The 21199-nt window shown below is 42.0% G+C and overlaps 2 protein-coding genes and 1 long non-coding RNA gene across 7 annotated transcripts in view; 1 reads left to right on the forward strand and 2 right to left on the reverse strand.

Annotated features, from left to right (window-relative positions):
- The window catches only part of IRAK2 (interleukin 1 receptor associated kinase 2), a 31987-nt gene extending 28282 nt beyond the window's left edge, over nt 1-3705 (reverse strand). For 2 of the 3 annotated variants that reach the window (XM_088134306.1, XM_088134304.1), the window contains exons 1-2: nt 3267-3705; nt 711-890 (exon numbers count right to left, since the gene is read on the reverse strand). In XM_088134306.1, the coding sequence (XP_087990432.1) occupies nt 711-890; nt 3267-3474 (388 nt within the window). In that variant the 5' untranslated portion in view covers nt 3475-3705. The remainder of the gene's footprint in view (nt 1-710; nt 891-3266) is intronic. The other variant, XM_088134305.1, reaches the window with a different exon arrangement.
- A 70-nt stretch (nt 3706-3775) lies between these two features.
- Nucleotides 3776-7491, forward strand: LOC103056498 (uncharacterized). Of its 3 annotated transcripts, none has more exons than XR_015794920.1 (4): nt 3776-4099; nt 5354-5524; nt 7009-7118; nt 7307-7491. It is a non-coding gene; the product is annotated as an uncharacterized LOC103056498 (long non-coding RNA). The 3 variants fall into 3 exon arrangements; XR_456461.4 differs by having other exon boundaries at nt 3783-4026; XR_003085617.2 differs by lacking the exon at nt 5354-5524 and having other exon boundaries at nt 3795-4026; nt 7307-7489.
- A 2536-nt stretch (nt 7492-10027) lies between these two features.
- On the reverse strand, nt 10028-20355 carry VHL (von Hippel-Lindau tumor suppressor). The gene is made up of 3 exons (XM_007436352.4): nt 19980-20355; nt 14310-14432; nt 10028-12383 (listed from the first exon to the last, which is right to left on the reverse strand). Exons 1-3 carry the CDS (start codon nt 20194-20196, stop codon nt 12205-12207), a joined length of 519 nt encoding a protein of 172 aa, XP_007436414.1. The 5' UTR covers nt 20197-20355; the 3' UTR covers nt 10028-12204.
- Nucleotides 20356-21199: the final 844 nt, after the last annotated feature.

Below are 21199 nucleotides of genomic sequence, written 5' to 3' on the forward strand. Positions count from 1 at the left end.
AAAGGACAAAAGGCAAAGTATCAAGGTATATGGATGAGGCAGAAGCAAGGATGATTTGCAAGGGCAGAAACATGTTAGTATAAACTAGGTTTAACTGAATTCCCATTCTTTCATCTGATGTCTTTATTTAGCTTAGTACTTAGTACTTCTTACTCCGTTCCCTGGCTTCTGGAGGCCATTCAGTGTGCTTAGTATCACTGGGATTGCTTGAGGAAACTGCCCATTTGGCTCTTTTAGTTTAGACTGTGTCTGGCTATCAGGAGGGGGTCAGTGCCCTCTAAAGAATGCAAACAACTAGCACCCCTGAAGCTGGTAAAAAGTGAAGCTACAGTGCTCTGGGGAGTGCTACTCTGATAAACCAAAATGGCTATATTGTTTGTCTTTGTTTTTGAATGAAATAAGAGAAAAATCTGGAAACTGCATGGTGTTGCCTTGCCCTCATCAGATCTTCAGTGCCTTCAATTGATTGCCTTGCTGAGCTGTCCATCCAATTGCTCTCCTCTTCCTTCTGAACAACTGCAAGCATGTACAGTCTTTCTAATGTTGGGCATCGGGGGAGGGGTGCTCTGTTTATTTTGCTCCGTTACCCCATTTGGATTATAAAGCTGTGGGTACACTGAGCTGAGCATCAGAAAAAATGACAAGCAACATTTTGACTGGGTGGTTACGAACTATGCTACCCAGCTCAAGAAAAGAGAGAAGGTACTCACAATCTGCAATCACTTGTGCTGCTCTATAGAACTCCAGTTCCTGCAGAAGTTCCAACAATTGCTGGACTGTTGCAAGCCTCACTCCCCACCACCACATCAGTTCTCTTGTTATACTAATTCCTGCTTTTTCCATACATTTGATTTTTCTCAGCTCAGTCTGGTCAGTTATCACATGGGATGCTGGAAGCAAAACAAGACAATTTTGATTAACAGGTCACTTTCCTTTCACATACTGTATATTTATAATCTGGTTGAACTTGTTAAATGTGAAAGACATGAAAACTCCCACAGTTTTACCTCAGAGTCCAAGACATAGCTTTATATCATTGAGCTGAGGGTGGAGAACCGACTTCCTCTAGATGTTTCTGAACTACAAATCTCAACTAAAACCAGGATGGCCAATCATGAGGAAAGCTCGGACTTGTAGTTTAGCAACATCTGACATGTAATAAGTTCCCCACCATGATCAAAGGGAATAGTTTTGACTGTGATAATTTTTTACTTTCTCAGGCCCTGAAATCAGTTTTGGATTCAGTGATGCTCCTTAGATTGGAGAGAGAAGTTTCATATAGCATAACTTAGGTATCTGAATTTATTTTATTTTTAGCTTATTCAATTATGGACATTCTCTGGAGGATGACACAGGTCTGCACATTAACAATTCAGAAGGTTCAACATAAATCAGAATAATAATGCTTAAAGCCATCCACAGAATAGTGGTCAACTAATCCTGTGGGTGTCCAGAAAAACATGCAACTCTTTAGATTTTGTTGGACTTGAACATCCATCTTCCTTCAACTCTGGTAACGCTGGCTAAAATTGGTGGGAACTGGAGGACATCATCATCTGGAAGGCCATATGTTATCCAATTCCAGCTGTATAATGCAACAGAAGGGTTAGAGAGACCTAACTATGTAGATCTCACCACAGTTCCTCATCTTTTTAGCACATGACTGGCAACTGCAAGGAAACAGGGTTTGGCCAAAGTTCTCTGCAATTATTGCCCATACAATACCCTACCTGCTGCTCTGTGAAGATGGAGGAGATTGGCAATCTATAAATTGCTGATACAATAGAATTTGGAAGACAGAAAAGCTGTTTGAGGGAGGGGCCTCAAATGCAGCATTGTATTCATTTTTTATTACCTGCATTTTGTGATCACAGTCAGCTATGCAAGAAGTTGGTAAGTGTTGCTAAATGTTTCCTAATTTTGTAAGCTATCATTTATGAACATTAGTCATTTGTGGAACATCAAGTGGCCAACTACCTACACACACTTCTTGCCCCTCCAGGGGGCACTGAAAGAAAATAGGTAAATTATTCCTACTATTCAAATAATTTTCAAGTTTTGCTGTTCATCTGGAGGCAACTCTTGCCATAGATGACCAAGAAAGTAGTTGCTTACAAATTGGGATTCAACATGCATCAGTGCAATGGGGAACATCTAGGGGACCACAGAGGTGTCCCCCCTGCCATGCCTGCACTGTGCAATATCATGCACAGAACAGCTGCACACTTCCTCATTTATCTGAACTGCTGTACTGATGGGAAATCACTGCATAGCAGACTATTAATCCCATTTTATTCAGGAATGCAATCCAGCAACTCATAAACCATGACTCACAGTTGTTGTGAATGAACTAAAAAGCCAGGGATAAGATTGAATTTCTTATGTCTGACATAACTCTTGAAATACTCCCATTGATGAAAAATCATGTGGCAAAATTGAAAAAATAGTACACACCCAAAGATTCCCAGAGGACCCTTGCAGTCAGAACATACTTGAAGAGGTGCAGAGATCACTCTTTCATTAAGCTCTTTTTTATTTCAAGAGATGGAAGAAGGGGTACAACTCTATCAAGCCTTTTATCAGTAGGGTTAAGCAATAAGGACATGATCACAATAGGTGAATACTTTTCTAAGGAAATGCATTTTGTCAAAACGACTGAAGTCTCTTAAAGGAATCATAAATCATATTACTGTAAGGGGCTTTCACTCATGGATCAGATTAACTCTCACCATCATTCCATCATCTTCATAAAAAAAAGAGAGAGAACTCTTTTATAACAAAACAAAACAGAAGTGTCTTCCTCTGGGGGAGATGGGCAGCATATCCATTTAATAAATAAATAAGTAAGGAATACTGCTCCAAAATGATTTTGATCTTTCATACAGATGCAGCGACTTCTTGAGAAAGGCTCAGGAACGTTTATTTCAGTAGACTTCTAAGTCTTTTTAGAGGTTCCATCACTGTTGTAATAAGCCAGGCTAGATTCCTTCCAGCATGGGATCACACTACCAGAATTTGCAAGACCTAATATTTTAGTTAATTAGAGCAATTATATGTAGTGGGTGTATAATCGGTAATATACTTTTGTGAGTTTTTAAAGCGCGCGTGAGCGTGCGTTAAAGCTGTATTCCCCTTCGTTCTGCAGAGCTGCTGAAGGGCCCTTCGGAGCATACCTAAGAGCAGCGCTTTTCATTCTCCCGGGCGCGGTGGGCTGGGGACCGCCTCGGCCTGGCCCTCCCCCCCCGTCCCCGCCCCCTGTTTCTCACCAAAGCGCATCCAGTCGTAATCGTTGAGGCAGTCCATCTTCTGGCAAAAGTCCTCCAGCACCCAGGAGGGCAAGCTGTGGATGTAGGGGCTGGACCCGTCCAGAGAGGACAAGGAGCAGGGCGGCGGCGGCGGCGGCGGCGGCTGAGCCATTTCTCTCTCCGCCCGCGTCTCAGGCCTGGGAATCCCCGTCTCTTTCCCTTTAGCCATCCACAAGAGCTGCCGGCCGAGAGGCTCAAGCGGGAAGGGGAGATGAACCTGGCGCCTTCTCCCCGGAGAGCGAGGCCCCGCAGCGCCGCGCTTGCCTTCCCTCGAGGCGCGGCGCCCGATTAAGAAAGCCGGGAGCCGCTTCCCGCAACTCCCCGGCTGCCACCGTCCTAGGACCAGGAGCGGCTGCGGCTCAGCTCTGCGCGCCGACCTCAGCTGGCAGAGAAGCGGCCAGAGCAGACTCCGCTCCACCCCACCCCAAGCAACCCCGGTTCCGCCCCGCCTGACGTCAGTTTCTACACGTGACGCAAGTTGGTTTCTCTGTCCAAGATTTGTACCCGGTCGCGCCGAGGGCAGCGCTTGTTCCGCCGCTCTTGCTGGAATAGTACGTCAAGCGCTTGCTTGCTGTAGAAGCCGCAAGAGCCTTTGGCTTTTTGCAAAGTGGGACATAGCAAAACATCAGGGGAAGTCTTGATCGTTGCCGTTTTCTAGGTCATCTCTTGTCGGAAAGGAGGCGAAGGCCTGAAAGGAAAAGTAGCAGCTCGGCAGGCGACGGTAAACACATTCGTGCGGTCAGAATTTGGGAGAGGACGCTTCACTTACAAAAAAGGACTGTATTTTTTATTAGGTGCGAGCTAAAAGCTATTTTTGGCCCCCGAGAAAAGGCTGGTGCCTAACGTTTCTTAATACTTTTCTCCATGCCCTGAGCATCACTTGCTTTAATAATGAGGGAAAAGCAAACAAGGGCAGTAGGGCTGCAGGCATACAGTTATTTCCCTGAGAATAAGCCCCGGAGAAGCCAGTGGGGCTTATTTCTGAGTCAAACTGCATGTTTCTTATAAAAGTATCTAATTCTTTGAATTATGGAGATAAATGGAAAAAATATCGCAGAAGGATTTAGAGCTCATCCATGGGAGGTTTTAATGAGCTTTCGGCTCTTGTACCTTTTTGTCCCCCAGTGACTTTTGCACATGGACCAATTACATCTGCTTATTTCAGTGGTTTCATGCTCCCTCCCCCCACCCCCCCATGGATTAGGGTTAGGTGTATCCGTTGATGGTTGACAGATACCTCTGCAAATTTATGTACCCATGTCATAATCACAACAAGGATATTGCATCACTCGATTCTGCCGTGGCAGGCAAAAACTTTTCAGATATAAGATTTTAACACTAGTGGTGGGCAAAAAGGGAACAAGAGCTGTGCTTCCTTCCAAGAGGAAATTGTGTCAACCTAAATTCTGCTGCCCTCATGCCGTGCCCGTACTGTGCATCTGGAATGGTCCTGGGCACATTGTTCTCCTATGTAGTACCACTGTGCCTTGCAACACTCTCTAGGCAGCAACTGGTGATTTCCCTGGCTGAGATTTTTACTCCTGCCCATCGTTGCCAGGTGACAGAAAATACCCACCAACTGCTATCCAAAATGTTTGGTGAGTCATTGCTTGGTGACTCAGGGCACTCTGTGCATTTTTTTTTTTTTTTTAAACAGCAGGATTATTGGCTTAACAATCTCTGCTGTGGTAGCAGCAAGGAATCCAGCTATAAAATTCACCAGAATCAGATGAATTTGCAGGGTGCAGGACTGAATGGGGGCAGTGGTTTTTTGGGACAGAGAAGAAATTCTTCTTGGAGAGTCAAAATCCATTTCCTTGCTGCTGGGTGTTGCTGTGCCTCTGGTTTCAGGGATGGCTCTGTTCTCTGGTCAATGAATGAGCTTTGATTTCTGACATGGAATGACCTTCTGTCCACTGTCTTTCACTATGCTCACATCCAAGCAAGCATGACTACATTTGCTGGGGTGTATTAGAATAAGGTGGAGGTCATGCTGTTAGTATCCTAGAAGGTAGAGATGCTCATCACCAACAACTGCTTTTCCTCAGCTGCCTGTACCAACATGGAAGCTGCAGAGTAGAATTTTCCTGGGTTGGGTAACCAGCCTAGAACAAGTTCAAGGATCTGAAGACTTGTCTTCTGCAGGCTGTTGGAGGAACGCAATGGGAGGCCATCAATTGCTTACCATAAAAGCTATGGATGGTCAGTGGCAATGCCAGGTGAAGTACCAGCACTCTAAAGATAAGGAGAACTCATCAGACTTTGATAGCCTACAGGGTTTTGAAATCTAGGAGATTGCAAAATCTTCCAATTGTATATGTTTAAAAACATTTTTCAGCCCCAAGAATTACCAGTAGCATTTGCTCCTTGGGCTGTTATTAGAGGAACCAATGGTAGATGTTTCACTGCAGCCAGTGGTTTCATGAGGAAGAATTGTCTCATCAGAACATCTGGTGGTATGTATCTTTGCCTCTAGAAGGACACAAAATGCATCTCCACTCCTACTTCACCCTAAAAATACATGCAGTGGTCTGTTGAAAAATTCCAAAAGTTCCTTTTGTGCAGTCCCTGCAGGGATTTTTCACAGAAGAGCACCCATCATGCATGCTTCATACCACACTGCAAAAAAGCCCCTACTGTTTTAGGTTTTCAAAAATTCTTGAAAACTGAGTTCTTCTGGAAAGCTGATGATGACTGAGGGACACCCAGTTTTATGATTTAGAATTTTATATTTTAATTCCTACTGTAGATGCTTTATTTTAAATGTCTGGCAAATTCTGAAAGTTGGTAAATTCTGTGAGTTACAAAAGCCATATCTTACAGCTGGTGTGCTATACTAGCTGTAACCTCTGCTGAGGCTTTGAGCAAAATCCATGTCACAGTTCCAAATATCATTTGTGCAACAACCCCGGAAAAAGGGGTCAGCAACAGATTGCTAACACTTCACCTGCCTTCAGTTCTAGCAACTAACATCTCCGGTAGAACAGCCCCCCCCCCCGCCCCCAGTAGGTCATGGCCTGCTGAATAAGGAACAGGATATATAGGTGTCTTTAACATCAAGAAAGAGTTGCTTTCCCACCACTGTAGCATTTGTTGTGTTCTGACGCAATACCGGGAGTCAACGCAATGCCCCAGTAACTGACTTCATCCAGACTGTGGATGGGCCAAAAGAAGGCACGGTCACTCACGTTTCCACCCATAGACAAATATGGGCAGCCTTACAGAGAGGGACATATTGGTACCCCCTAATTATTGGCCAGGGTATCGGCCCTCAGTTCATTCTCATTGCTGTAAAAAGAGGATGACCTGGAACTTCCAGACACCTGCATGGATAGGCACCAGCTTCATACTGCTGGGTACCTGAATGAAGCCATGAAGTTTGATGGTTAGTATGTCAGGCTGTGTAGAGACTCATGTCCTCATGGAAACTGTTTTCTCTTTGAAGGGTTGTAACTGCCCCAAACACTACCCATCAGTCCTGCTGCAGTGGCTCTATTCCTGCCCTCAAGGATCCCATCATAAGTGCCCCCACAGCATAGGCCTGGGGGGGGGTCATATTTATTTATTTTATTTGTATATCACATTTATATAGCTGCCCATCTCACACAAAGCAATATTAGAGATCACACATGCATTTTTTTTGCTGTACATGAAAAGTGAGGAGTGATTTGGGGAAGATGCATGTGATTTATTCTCTTTCCAGTGGCACAGATGCACCAGTGATGGTGGAACAAATCCTCCTTATTGGAGACAATCCTGTAATGGGGCTTTGTACACAGGTTGAACAGATGACTGCAGATGGCTCTGATGGAGGTAAGCATGCATCATTTCCCACACTTGCTCTTTAGTAGGCTCCTTCTTTGGTGCTCTTACTGGTGCTGAGATACAGTGCACAATGTGGGTGTGCATCTACACAGAGTATAGCATGATTTGTGTCCAGTAGGTGGTATTGCTCTGTGGTCCAAGTTTCCAGCGTATCTAGTATTTTTATTTCTCCACAGTTGCCAACAACAGGAACTGGTGGAGTGGGTTTGCAACTTCAAGGAGCCAACATCATGAGTCCATCTCCTGGAGGACTGCTGCGTAGTTATGGATGCAGTTAGAGATTACTGTCTATTTTTCCTTCTCTGTTTTGATATTGTGTGTTATTAAAGGTTCCATTTTCTTGGTATTATTCTGTTATTTTCTGTGATCAAGCAGTTTGCCGGCTCTGTGTCAAAGAATGCAAAGCATCACCCTGCATGCAGCACATGAATGAACGGTGCTCCCTGTTAGTGAGTCAGGGTCACAGTGGCTCACAGAAAGCCTGCTGCAAATTCACCTCTAGAGATTCTATGGCACTCTGGGAGCCCACAGAAGCTGGGTTTTCATTGTGGAAAATACCCTTCCTGAATGCAGAGGATGATTGAGCTGAGTGAGGGCACTGCAGTAGAGGAGGCAGGAATCATTTAGTGTTCATGTTCATAAGCAACCTTTGCCAGAAGTATTTGGACTATAACCCCCACCAGTTTTCAATGATCATCTCAGGAGGAGGACAAGCTAGGGGAACCTGAATTGGTAGCCCAAAATATTTTGAAATCCCACAAACAATTTGGGTGGAAATCCTGGGATTCCTAGGATCCTGAATTCTTTAAAGAATACTAAAGTTTCTGCATGGACATTGGGATATGGAACATGGAAATAGTACTCAGTTCCAACAACACTTCTGTGGAAAATGTATGTGCCTCTTCTCCCAGAAAGAATCCATCGTACCTTTTATACCAGCTGCAAAGAGCCATCTAGGGGAGGGAACAGCCCTAGGAAGTTCCTTATCTGCTGGCCAGGTTCTTTTTTGATGGTATTCACTAAAACAGCAGAATGCCCATCCCACCTGACACCCCCCGCAAGAATCCATAACAAACTCTAGGAAAACAGTTTATTATTGTAACAATTCCCCAAGTGTAGAGTCCAAAGCTCATTTGTAGGAGCAACTGTAAAATCAAGCATGTACATACAAAAGCAAAAAAAAAAAAGAAGTCCATCAGAATATTATATAATCTTGTTCTCATCTGTGTAACTAATGTAATATTACAGATTATTTAGTAACAGTGTTAGTTATTTAAACATTTTTAAACTTTAAGACAATTGGTAAAACATTACACATTGCTTCTGCATTTCATTTTCATACTTAAAATCAGTAAAATTACAGTTCCAATCCAGGTGGGAACTGGGTAGAAAGACACAAAGGATGCCAGTGTGATTGTTTTAGATGTGCTCCTGGATATAAGTTCACTACTTAAAAGGATTGGTGCCAATGTGCCCCCGTGCTTGTTAGTACATTGAACTTCCTGCCCCTACTTGACTTTTATTTTTTAACGCTCTTTTAATGACAAAGTAGGGAGAAGAGGCTAGGGAGTATGGGGGGGGGGGTAAGTCTTTGGTTTGGCTTCTAATAAATGGGTGGTTTATTTTATTTGCCATGTTGATCATGAGCATTTTAGGAGGGTGCCCATAACAAGCTCTCAAAGTTCCAAAGGTGTGCACTGCCCCCCACCCCAAACTATATGTAGATCCAGGGCCTAAAGCAAAGTGTTTGTGATGGAATGGAATTATGAAGGCCAAGCTCAGGGAGATAAGCATTTTCTTAGCTCGCCAGAACCGCGTGGGAGGAACAAGAGGATGAGACTGGCACCTCCCTGAGGAATTCACACTGTTGTGGCTGGAGGACTTTGGGAACTGGGATTTTAGTCTCGGAAGATTGTTGTCAGGCCTAGCCCAAGGAACTCCAAGAGACAATGCCAATTCAGTCCAGCTATCTTTATTAGCTACCACCTCTAGCAAGAATCTTCCGAGACTAAAACCCCAGTTCCCAAAGTCCTCCAGCCACAACAGTGTGAATTCCTCAGGGAGGTGCCAGTCTCATCCTCTTGTTCCTCCCATGCGGTTCTGGCGAGCTAAGAAAATGTTTATCTGCCTGAGCTTGGCCTTCATAATTCCATTCCATCACAGTGTTCCGGAGTATTAGCTCCACATTCAAGAGGTCTTTATGATGATAACATCCACCAATGTTTATGAACTCTGAGAGTCATGTTGGAGCCACTGTTTTGAACTAAGACAGGAGCCAGGTGCCCATGCAAAATATGGCTGCTTCAGCTGCAGTGCCTCCACCACACATTGCCCATCTTTACTGTAAAGCATTATCAATCAAATTTATATATATATATATATATATATATATATATATATATATGGGGGATGTGGTGGCGCAGCGGCTTAATGACGCTGAAAGTTGCCGGCCAGAAATGGTCGACGCTTCAGCGGTTCGAGTCCAGCCTTCGCATTAACAGGGTGAGCTCCTGTTTCCTTCCCAGTTCCTGTCAACCCAACAGTTCGAAAACTCACGTGAGTAGATAAATGGGTACTCTCACTCCGGTGGGAGGAAAAATGCTGGCGGCGCCTTGCAAAAAGGAGTCAGGAGCAGTTGCCGGTAAGTGCGAAACCGCGCTCGCCCGAAAAAAAAGGGCGCGAAGCAACGGAAACCCCGCCTCCTGCACTCGCCAGCTGGGCTCTGCTTTAGGAAGGAGGCACTGGCAAACCACTTCCGAAACACCTTGCCTTGAAAACTGCAAGGACTCGTCCAAGCAGTCACTGCAGAGTCGGTAATGACTGAGCGCAGATTAAAAAAAAAAAATATATATATATATATATATATATATATATATATATATATATAAAAGGTTCATTATTTCATGTTGAATTACAATGTGATGCTACTTAAAGTAACAGTTGTGACATCAAGAGGTCTAGTAGTCTGCAGTGCTTCAAAAGAGAAATTTGAAAAGGAGAAGCTAATCCCATATTAAAAATAGAGAAATGCACATGTGTATCAGATCCATACCCAAACAGTGGCTAAGAAATGCACTCTTGTCAAGAAGACTAAAGCTACAGCATTGCCCTGAGATGCCTGCATGAATTAAAAGGAAAAGGCTGCCAATTAGCTCATTGTGCTCCCTAGCTGTGGGAGCATTTTTTTCTCACAACTGCTTCCTTGGTTTGCTTAAGAATCTAGCAGGGTACAAGCCAAAGTAACATTATTATGCTTGTCTTCATATAACATGCTAGGTTTGCCAGGTGCCAGTGCAAAATATGGCTGCTTCAGCTGCAGTGCCTCCACCACACATTGCCCCAAACCAAACGTGGTTTGTCTGTTTGTGGCTTACCATCTGAAGTGTATCCAGCCAATGAGTTCTGTAAACAATGGTTTAGCATGTTGAGTTAACACAGCCTATACCTTACATTTTTATGCAAACTGAAGTGGCAGAAGAGAAAAGAAAAACAGAGATGCAATTAACAAGCTGCTTTAATGTCTTTAAGGATTTCTTTTTTTAAAAAAGATAAACTGCATTATATGGAATGCTGAGAAATAATCAGATATACATTAAAAGCAATTCTTAACAATTCAGAAATAGAAGTCAAATAGGCCAGTCTGGACAACTATTATCACTCTATATCAAATAAACACAGAATTACACAAAAGTAATGATGTGCCCAATTTCACATTAACTACATGTTTTCGTCTAAGAACTCAGATATAGAACTGAACGTTCTAAGTTACTAAAACTGAGCTGTTACGGACTTAGTTTTCACAAGTCTTTCTTCCTGTTTATGTTGCTATTTTTATTATCTGATTTAAAACTGCAGAAGTACTTTATTTACATAAAATTCCAGTCCTCAACATTCATATGTACACAAATTATACAAATTAGAAACTGTTCTGGACATGAAACTATTTAGCAAACCTGCCTCAGCTGGAAAATAATATTTAAGCTTTGACTCTCTTCTCCCCTCAATTATACCGTCTTGGAATTCTAAGATTAAATAGTGAAAGCACTCTTTGCTGACACCTAATTACATAAAAATAATTGTGAAAACCAGTTTTTAGTAACTGTATACAAAAGACCCTGGAAAACTGGACAATAGTAATTCCATCTATCACCTGCTGAAATTCAAACAAAAATATTTTATAAAACAGCTGAATACTACCTCAGCATACTGTAGAAAGTTGTTAAAAGGTAGCATGGAGAGTTTTGGGGAGTGGCGTGGTATAGTGCGATGAATTGAGGGAGAGGGGGAAAATCAGGAAGTCTTTTTTCCCAGTGTGTACAGAATACCTGGTGCCATAAGCTGCTGGCTGGAACACCAAAGAGATGGAGGTTGTTATTTTCACATTTACTTCATTTGCTTTTGTTGCAATAGTGAAATTTGAGGCAGAGTAAAACTGTGATTTGTTATAAAACTATAACTGATCGCCGTACAGTGATCAGACTTTTGTGTTAGTGACAGTGGGAAGAATAGTAGCTAGGAAGATGTCTCCTGCCTGAACAGGAGTAAAACATCACTACCACACAGAATTTCCATCTTTCCTCTACTTATGTCAGATTTCTGCAGCAATAACAATGACCTGTAGAATGTTCTTATCTCTCAAAATCAAATTGTAACATAAATGTGGAAAGTTTAATTTATTCTTAAATATAATTATTTTGTCCAAGTTTCAGTTTCTAAAATAAAATAATAAAAATAAAATAAAACAGTAGTTGAATTATGTGAAGAGCCACCTGAGAACAGCTTTGGCAAACTTCATCTTCTCCTGTATGACTGTATCAAGCTTCTATACTTTGCCTAATATAAAAGAGAGTTTTGTGTTTTATTGAAGTGTTTTCATCTGCAGCATGGTGGCATTTTGACTTGTCCCACGCCTACGGCTGTCAACATATAACTTACATACACCAAACCAAACAAGGGATGACTACTAACACACAATGGAATGTTGCTGTCATCTTTTCCATCCATAAAATATAGTTAGTAACTCTTGTACACAGCAGTTTATTATCCGAAAGAGCTTTCTCATTCCTCACTTCTGTCAGATTCCATTCCTCAGCCGGTTATGCCTTTCCAGAGAAAGCCGCTGAAGATCCTTCCTAATGTCTGGATAATCTTCTAGATCTTCATATAATGAACGAACAATGTCTAATTTCCTGTAGTTTCCTGGTTTCACTAAAGTGCGGACAACCTGCAGACATCTTTCTTTCAGAGTGAATACTATAGAGACAAGAGTGGTCTTTTAGTGCTTGGCTGAAGACACTCATTAAACAAGCTTGAATATCAAATATTCTTATCAGCTATCAAAACAAAAATCACGGTCCTCCATGATAAATTAGACTAACAGGAAATGTTACTAAAAAAAAGGGAATTATGCATATAAACTAACAGCAGCAACAAGTAATATGAAATGCTCGAGAAACAGCATTTATCTACTTCCTCAATTTCAGTCCCTTCTTATTCAGGCATATAATTTATGACTTATTTTGAATGTGAACGTGGTAGGAAACATCTAACACATTTAGCAAATCAGGTATTGATTATTTATAGAGCATTACAATGCTACAGAATTAGCTCACAGGAATTTCTCCTAAATGTGATTTTTTTCCACTGCCTTTGAGTCAGTGCTGACTTCTGGCAACTGTCTGGACATGTCCCTGCAGTTTTCTTGGCTAGATTTCTGAAATGGCTTGCCCTTGCCTGCTTCCTAGGGTTGAGAGAAAGTGACTGGCCCAAGGTCACCCAGCTGGTTTTGTGCCTAAGGTGGGACTAGAACTCATGGCCTTCCGGTTTCCAGCCTGATGCCTTAACCACTACACCAAGCTGGCTCTCAAATGTGATATAGCACTTTAAATAATATTATTACATTTAGCTGCTTCAAGGACTGAATTTAAGGTTTGCTTGTGACATACGTTACAACAACCCACTAAAATAAATGAAAAAAGATCTGTTAAAAGAAATGATGGAATTCTACCACTTTGATTCCCACTTTCAGATTCCTGTCTGATAGCACTGTGACAGGAAATAGCATCTGCTTTGAAACAGAGTATTAGTGAATCAAATACGCTAAGGAAATAGCATTTCCTTATTTCTCTAAGGAAATAGCATTTGGCCACAAAGGCCCATTTAAGTGCAGGAAAACATCTTGTAAGGATGCGACAACAACTTGAATAAAACATCATAATATCCTGTAAATAAACCTAGAGTTAGGGAGGACCTCAATATGAGTGGTGTCAAAGTTATTAATGTTTGTTCTTATGCAGAAATGTGTAAGTTGTAAAAATAGGAAGCTTGTAAAAAAGTAAACATGAATCTATGTGTAATTTTGTATGCAGATGCTGCTGTGTTGTCAGCTGAGAACTTAATAGATTTGCAGTGAATTTTCAATAAACTGTAAGAAGTAAAGAGGAGAATGGCTCTGAAGATAACGTATTGAAGACTGAGGTTGTTGTGTCTGAGAAAGAAAACAGACTGAACAACTGCAAGTTATATGTGAATGGTTAATACCTAGAGCAAATCGATGAATTTGTGTCAGTGGAATATTTATAATGATGGAAACACAGCTGGAGAAACTTTAAGATGTGCAAATGCTGGCAGTCAGGCAGTGGGTAGTATGGGATCCGTCGCAAGGAATGTATGTTTGTTGAAAGAAACAAAAAGGCTATGTGTGAAAGGGTGGTTCGGGTCACTTTGTTATATGGAAGTGAAAGCTGGGTATGTCAGAAGAAACATAAAAGTAAGTTGAATGCAGTGAGAATGAGATACTTAAGAAGTGTATCTGGTAAAACAAGAAAAGGTGGAGCCAAAAGTGAATGTGGAACATTTACTGAATCCAAAGTAGTACATTGGGGTGGTTTTGCCATACAGAGAAAGTAAAGGAGAACTGCAAAACAAATACATAAAGGAAGTGTGAAAGAGATGAGAGGGAAAGGAAGACCAGAAAATTGAGATTGGGTGCAGTTGATGTAATCCTCAAAAAGAAAAAGAGAGATCAGAAGTTCAGAGAATTTCAGCTGTTACTTATTTCAAACAAAAAGAGGAGAAACCAAACTGCTATTTAATAATTACATTCTATTTTTCACCATACAATGGAATAAAACTATACTGTAATCTTATTTATTATGGGATATCCACTGCTAACTTTACCTGGCAATGTAATATTTGCAAATATGGGTTGTCCATTCGTATTGCGAGTAGCTACAAATAGCTCTGTCTGGTTGACAAGGAGACTATCATCTGTCCCAGCATCTCTGAACAACCAAAGATGTTCTAGAAAAGAAAAATAAAGTATCTGCTAACAACTATCCAAGTCATATACATATATTGAAGAGTCACACATTTTTGTAGACACAAAGATTGCTGGAAGAGAATGTCAGTAAGTTATTGGGTTTAGCAAAATCCACAAGCAGCTGCAAAGATGAAGCTTTCTATGGAATGGGAGGCAATTACCAGTATAATAAGAGTGTGGTTAGAACTGCAGTGATGCAAAAATAACCGTGGAGATGCAGTTAATGTTTGTGTGTGAGTGTGTGCCTTTGAGTCAGCCTTGATTCCTGGAGACTGCCTGGAAAGTCCCTGCAACTTTCTTGGCAAATTTTTCAGAAGTGGTTTGCCCTTGCCTTCTTCCCAGGGCTGAGAGAGAGGAGCTGGCCCAGGGTCACCCAGCTGGCTTTGTGCCTCGGGCGGGACTAGAACTCAAGTCTTCCACTTTCTAGCCTGGTGCCTTAACCACCACACCAAATCAACTCTCCAGTTAATTTCTGATATAACAATCACATTAAAAGACTTTTTATGAAGTCATTTGGGTATAAAATGCCCCTTTTGAGAAATATGCCAACTGGTAAAGGGCCAAGATACAGAGTTGTGAATCACAAAGTCCCTTATTCAAATTTTGTACCTACTATTAATTTATCAGGTGGCTTTAGGCAAGTCACCCCCCCACCTCGAGAAATTATTTATTTTATAAATTATTGTAACAAATAGAAGTAGATAATGCACACAAAGCTCCCTGTATATCTGAAAGCACAATACATGTATTAATTTCAGTCTGGATTTCTTTAACTGGCATCTTGCTTGACAAAATTCTTCCAAGGATTTTAGCTAGAACTAGCAGGAGAGTTAATTCTGGTGCTTGATGTTGGGAGGCCCCACCACATATACGCAGCAGTCCTGCAGTGATTTTTCTCGTCATCCAAGCTATTAAGCTCCTACAGAAAAACACTGAATGAAGGCATCATAGTAGAGTATAGTGATGATAGCCAATTTATTATCTCTTCTCTAATTTAAAAACTACAAATGCTAACACTGTATCTGGGATTAATAATGGTTGGGATAGGATATAAAAACTGATGTTTAGCCCAGGCAAGGCAGATATATTGGCAAGTGGGTTGTCTGTCCAGAATAAAAAAGTTCAGTCTGTTCTAGAAGGACTTCCATTTGCCCTAATTATCAAGTCTGCAGCCCTATGAGGCTGATCATAGTCTGTCACCAGAATCCTGCAGCATAAAGGATGGATGAATGAATGAACGAACGAATGAATGTAAAGTACCACCTGCAACTTTATATGGAGTTTGGCCATGCTTTTCCTGTGCCCTGGTTTTTTCTATCCTATGCTAGCAAGCAGACACAGGGAATCTGCAGTCCATGAATCAGAACTGTCCATTTTAGTGGGTGTAACTAGTGAGTCAAGATAGGTAGAGCCCCAGAAAAGAACTGAAGCCTCCTGAGATCAGCAAACTGCTGCTGAACTTCCAGATGATCTCCTGTTTTGGGTGCAGTGAGTGAACTGCTTTTTTGGGTTACAGTCAAGCTGGCACCCTCCTTTTCCTTTCCTCGTTTCACTTCTTGCTCTTGTCAAGTGACTGATGGAAATGTACAAGGCTATGGCATTCAAGTTCACTGTAAGACACTATGACCAATGGCTCCAGGCTGAGAAAAAAGTGTGGCCTGCACCTGGGCAGGGCAGGGCAGGGCAGGGCAGGGCAGGGCAGGGCAGGGCAGGGCAGGGCAGGGCAGGGCAAGGGTGGCTACACTCCTAGAGCTACATCTGTCGAGGGCCTGTTCTCCGCCTGACAGCTTCCTCTGCCACCATCCCTCCTTGCTACTGACAGAGCCCAGGGTTTACTCCAAGCAGCTGGTCACGCTGGCCTTGTTTCCTCATCTTCCTACGTGGAGGGGAAGCCCCATGTAGGGAGGTGGTGGCAGGATTTGCAAGCTTCAAACCAGTGCTTCAAAATTACAGTGGGATCCAGGATCTCTTCTACAAAGGTACCAGCTCAACTGTTCATAAATGCTCTCCATCCAAGAATTATCTACCACATGCCCAGCTCTAATAGGAAATCCAAAGATAACTCAGCTGTCATCAACCATAGCCTAAGTGATCAAAGTGAAATGGTAAAAAAGAACCTTTGTTTGCAGTAAAATGTTATTATTTAATAAACCTATGTTTAATGGCATACTGTGATACTTTTCATTTTCCACTTATGAGAGACTTGGCCCTTGACTAATCAACCAGTCCTCATGCTACATTTGTGACAATTTGAGTTTGAGACCCTTGCTGTACATACATTGTATATGGGATTGGCACTGAAGGCTGCTCAAAAGCTGTACAGGTAGTCCTTGCTTAACAACTATTCTTTCAGCAACAAAGTTACGATGGCACTGAACAAATGGTAGTTATGGCTGGTCCTTGAAGTTATGGTCATTGCAGGACTTCCGGGGGAGATATGGTGAACTGAAAACAGCTCTGTGAAAGTGGAGCCGACGACTGCGGCAAAGACCAAGGAACTCTCCAGATAAGGAGAGGGCAGGAGATCGCCCACTTAGTGCCCTTTAAAAGGCTCTACTGCAGTTGCAAGCAAGATGGCTGAGCCCGTCAATTCCCAGTGCTCAAACCGACAGAAAACTGCTGTCCTGCAGTCTCCTCGCCATCCAGAGCACTGGGAGATGACGGGCTCAGCCATCTTGCTTGCAACTGCGGTAGAGCCTTTTAAAGGACACTACGTTCACAAACCTCACTTTCTAATTACTTTTGGAAATTGTCTATTAACTATCTTAAAGCAATTAGAGACCTTCAGAGTGACAAGTCTGAAAAGTCTTCACTGGGTGAGTTTATCTTCAACTCTGAACAAAAGAAAAGTTAATTACAAGCTTAAGAACTTAAAGAATTTGAAATAAACAGCAAAAAGCTAAATAAGATTTTGATCTAAGAAAGTTATAAACAGATTAAGGGTCCGGATAAATTTGGAATATTGACTTTTACTATAAGATTTTGGAATTAACTGTAAAAAATAACTTCTTGTGGGAAACAGACTTATTTTGGCTATCCTAGTTATTGCAAGTCATGACAAAAGATAAATGATGATTTTAGAAACTGGACACTAGAGGGGACTAAAGATTTTAAGTGGAAAAAAAAATACATGCCTGATATCAGTTAATACTGGGATTTACAAAATGGCATAAAACATTGTAACATCAAAAGATTAAAGAAGATTTTTGAAGAATGGAGCCAGAAGTTAGTTACTTCACTATCAATACTGTCAGTAATGATGTCTACTTCTATGGACAGACTATGTCTAAAAGATGTTAATGAAGGAATGAGAGATGTGAAACAAATTTTATCTAGCAAGATAGAGAAAGTACAGAATGTGGACCTACAAATGACAGTCCAAAAGAATGATTTGGAAAAGTACGCTTTACTGGATATACAAAAGAAACTGGCTGAAGTTTTAAATATTAAAAGGGAAATACAAATGATAAACAAATAGAATGACCTGGAAAATGTTTTTTATTGGATCTACTAAAGAGGCTTGAAGAAATCTGTGCGATGGGATAAAGAAGAATTGAAATCAAATCCTATGACAATATTTGATTGAATTAAAGATTAAGTCTGTTAGAAGTAAAAGGACGAAATATAAAGTTAGTTTATTTGATCAAGAGTAAAATAAGACTTTTTTTGCAAGGTTCTGACAACCCTTTACGGACTTTTGCTGACAGCAGGATTGAAAAGTTGATGTTTTATGCATTTGCTTATAGATAAGGGATGGGATGAAGAGATATCTGTTTATATGGGGTGAAGAGTTATTAAATTTGTTTATACTTGTTGTGATGAAGGTTGGAAGTCACTTCTTTACATATTTCTTTTCTTTTTATTATATTCTTTTCTTTTTTCCTGCACTTTCTATTCTTTCTTTCCATTCTATTTTCTTTCTCTAAGTTTAGTTTGTATTAGTATTTCTTTGTTTAATTTCCTAGATCTTTCCATCTTTGATGAAAATGTCATCAATACTGCATGTTACTTCTGTTTTAGTTATTATTTTTACTGTTTTTGATGCTGCAAGTAGTCCTGGCAAATTTTACACTTGCATTGAAATGTAAGGATATACATATACATTTTCATAATAAAAATATTTTCCAGAATTAGTCCCTTGCAAATAGATTCATAGGGCTTTCTTGCTTGTCCTGGTGCAGGAACAACCACTACCTGTTTCTTGGGGTCAGAAATGTGCCATGGTATTCTCAATTTACCCCCAGGCCACTGCAAAGGCAGCTTCTGCCTCTCTTTTCTTACTCTGCATCTGTATTGTTTCCCAACTCCTGGTAGTGCAAGTGGGGCTGTGCAGTCTGCCTGCTGTGCTTCATTTGGTTGTAGGCAAATCTCTTGGCTCCAACAGGTGTGCTTGCAATTCACTGGTGGACCAGTGAAAGATGGACATTTTAAAAAAAAGGTGAAATTGAGAAGAGCCCTGCCAGCTTCCTTTTAGCCCAAGTGATAGAAAGATAAAACTGAGGACTTTTTCCACCAGTCCATGAGTAGATGCACCAATAGAAGGTCTTAAGCATGAGTAGAAGTTATGGGAAGGGGTTCATACAAAAGGTTTATCAATGGAAACTACATCCACTGAAAGACCAACCCAGGGAAAAGGAAGTAATTGGCATTTTCTTCACAGCACAGGTGGAAAGGGTAATGAAATGGGAAGTCCATCAAGTCAGGGCTGTAAAAACTACTGTCAAGACATGCTCAGAATCATTCCAAGAGCTGAAGACCATACTTTCCTAAGCTTTTCAGCACAGAGAGAAGTATGTTAAAGCTGCAATGTGGGAGAATCCATAGACTGAATTACAACACTACTCACGCCTACTCTTTTGCTGTCACTCCAATTCTTCACCTTCAGGTAATTCAGCCCTCTTTCTCACAAGCACCTCCCTCTGCATCCTTAAGCGCAACGGTATCCTTTGCTTAAAACCTGCCTCTTCTGCTGCAGCTACCCCTTTTCTCTACTACGTGCTTAAATCTGCCAACGTCTTTCACGGCTGAGCATCCCAGAATGTTTCTTGCCGATTCACAGTAGAAAGCTTCACCGGCTGGATATAATCCGCCTTTCTAAGGATCCGGCCTAAACATTAGATTGCCTATTTTTAAACATGGAGGGTGGGGAAGAAAGGAACGAAGGGGATCAGCCGCACGTTGCTTCCTCACCCAGCACTTCTACGTGCAGCCTGAAGTCACCGCAGCGTCAGCTAGTTTAATCGGACCTTCCTGCTTTAAGGCTAACCGTGCAGATCTCTCGACTTCAGCATCACCCAACTGCTTCTTGCAACACGGCCTCTACGGGTTTAGCGTCCTCTCGGATGCTCCGAGAACTGACGGACTTCTCTAACAAACATTTTGCAACGTTAACCTTTTGCAAGCTACGGCAACCCCGGCGGCGGAAAGGCGGCGACCCGCATAACAAACCGCACGCCGCACCGCGCGGTGTCCGTTAAGCCCACCGCAAAGCGCCCAAGCCGGCAGCGCCCCTTCCCCAAAACACTCACCCAGGTAGCTGTGCATCCGGCGGCCGGTCCCCGGTTTCAGGGTGGGATAGGGGCGCGGCTTCCCGTCGAAGTCCAGCCAGACGGGGCTCACCAAGCGGGGGGTGCGGTTGCAGAAAACAACTTGGCAAGGCTCCCGCGTGTTTACCGAACACAGGAGCCGAGCAGCGTCCTCCCGTTCTCGCTCCTCTTCCTCCTCCTCCCCGGGTCTCTGCGGCATCCTGACCGCCTCGGGCCTGAGCGAGCGGAACCTCCAGCGACCCAAATCGGGGGAGACCTACGCGCGCAGGCGCCCGCGTACGCAAGCAGCCATTATTTTGCGGAGAAACAACCCCCGACGTTCCACGCATGCGCACCCGCAGCAGCCATTGTTTTGCGGAAATCCCGTGCCTTAGACGCGGAGGGCTTGTAGGCGCCTGCGCAGCTCGTGTTTTCTGGAGGGACGGGGTGTAGGCTGGTGTTCGCCTTGGAATAAACGATGGGCATACGGCTGTTCTGTAACAATTGCTTGAAAGATACATTGTAAACCTCTAGTTAAAATGGTTACTAGCAAGAGAAAAGCATTTGGCTTAGATTTGAAATAATACACTGTAGAAAGCAATGATCAAACAGCAGAGACATTTTTTTAAAAAAACCCAACACTTCCTGTAAACCATTTCCAGTTGCAGATTAGTTCCAAGAACCATTTTTAATCCCCAGTTTTTAAAGTGCTCTGAAAATTTACTGGCAGTTATTAGCATTATTTTCTCCTTTTACGAAAATAAACTTGTTATTGTTACTACGTTGTTACTACCTTTATTATTTTTAAAATCCACCTCACAAATAGTGTTTTCAAGGTGGGTTACAAAATTACATTAAAAAACACCCCACAGTAAAATAAAATAAAATCTTGCTGCCAGGTACAGCAATAATGACTGTGTTAAATGGAGCGTAATCCCAAAATATGAAAATGAGAAATGTTGTAATTGCACAGGTCGTGAAAGACAAGGGAATCTTCCATGTACATCCCAACACCTTAACTGTTTGTACCTATTTACCTGTATCATAGTTATCTAGTGCTCATGATAGTTGTCCACATACATTTTGGTAAAAAACACTCCTCTTTCCACTCTGGGTCTAAAATATCCTCAAAATACCACAGGGCATCCATTGTCTATCAGTGCTTCCCAAACTTTTTCCTTCATTACCCAAATGACTTATTAGAAGGATGGTGCTGGTGTGTG

This window comes from Python bivittatus, unplaced genomic scaffold (assembly GCF_059951505.1).
Source record: "Python bivittatus isolate LINGU-HERP-01145 unplaced genomic scaffold, Pbiv_v1 ctg000080_np1212, whole genome shotgun sequence".
Taxonomy (NCBI): Eukaryota; Metazoa; Chordata; class Lepidosauria; order Squamata; family Pythonidae; genus Python; species Python bivittatus.

What these genes read in the sequence shown, in the direction of transcription:
- VHL (XM_007436352.4), bottom strand. Translation starts at nt 20,196, where the DNA reads ATGCCGCAGAGACCCGGGGAGGAGGAGGAAGAGGAGCGAGAACGGGAG. An exon ending in CCGGATGCACAGCTACCTGG is followed by an intron (nt 14,433 to 19,979) that starts GTGAGTGTTTTG and finishes TTTCTTTTCTAG; the next exon opens with AACATCTTTGGTTGTTCAGA. An exon ending in TGCAAATATTACATTGCCAG is followed by an intron (nt 12,384 to 14,309) that starts GTAAAGTTAGCA and finishes TTGTCTCTATAG; the next exon opens with TATTCACTCTGAAAGAAAGA.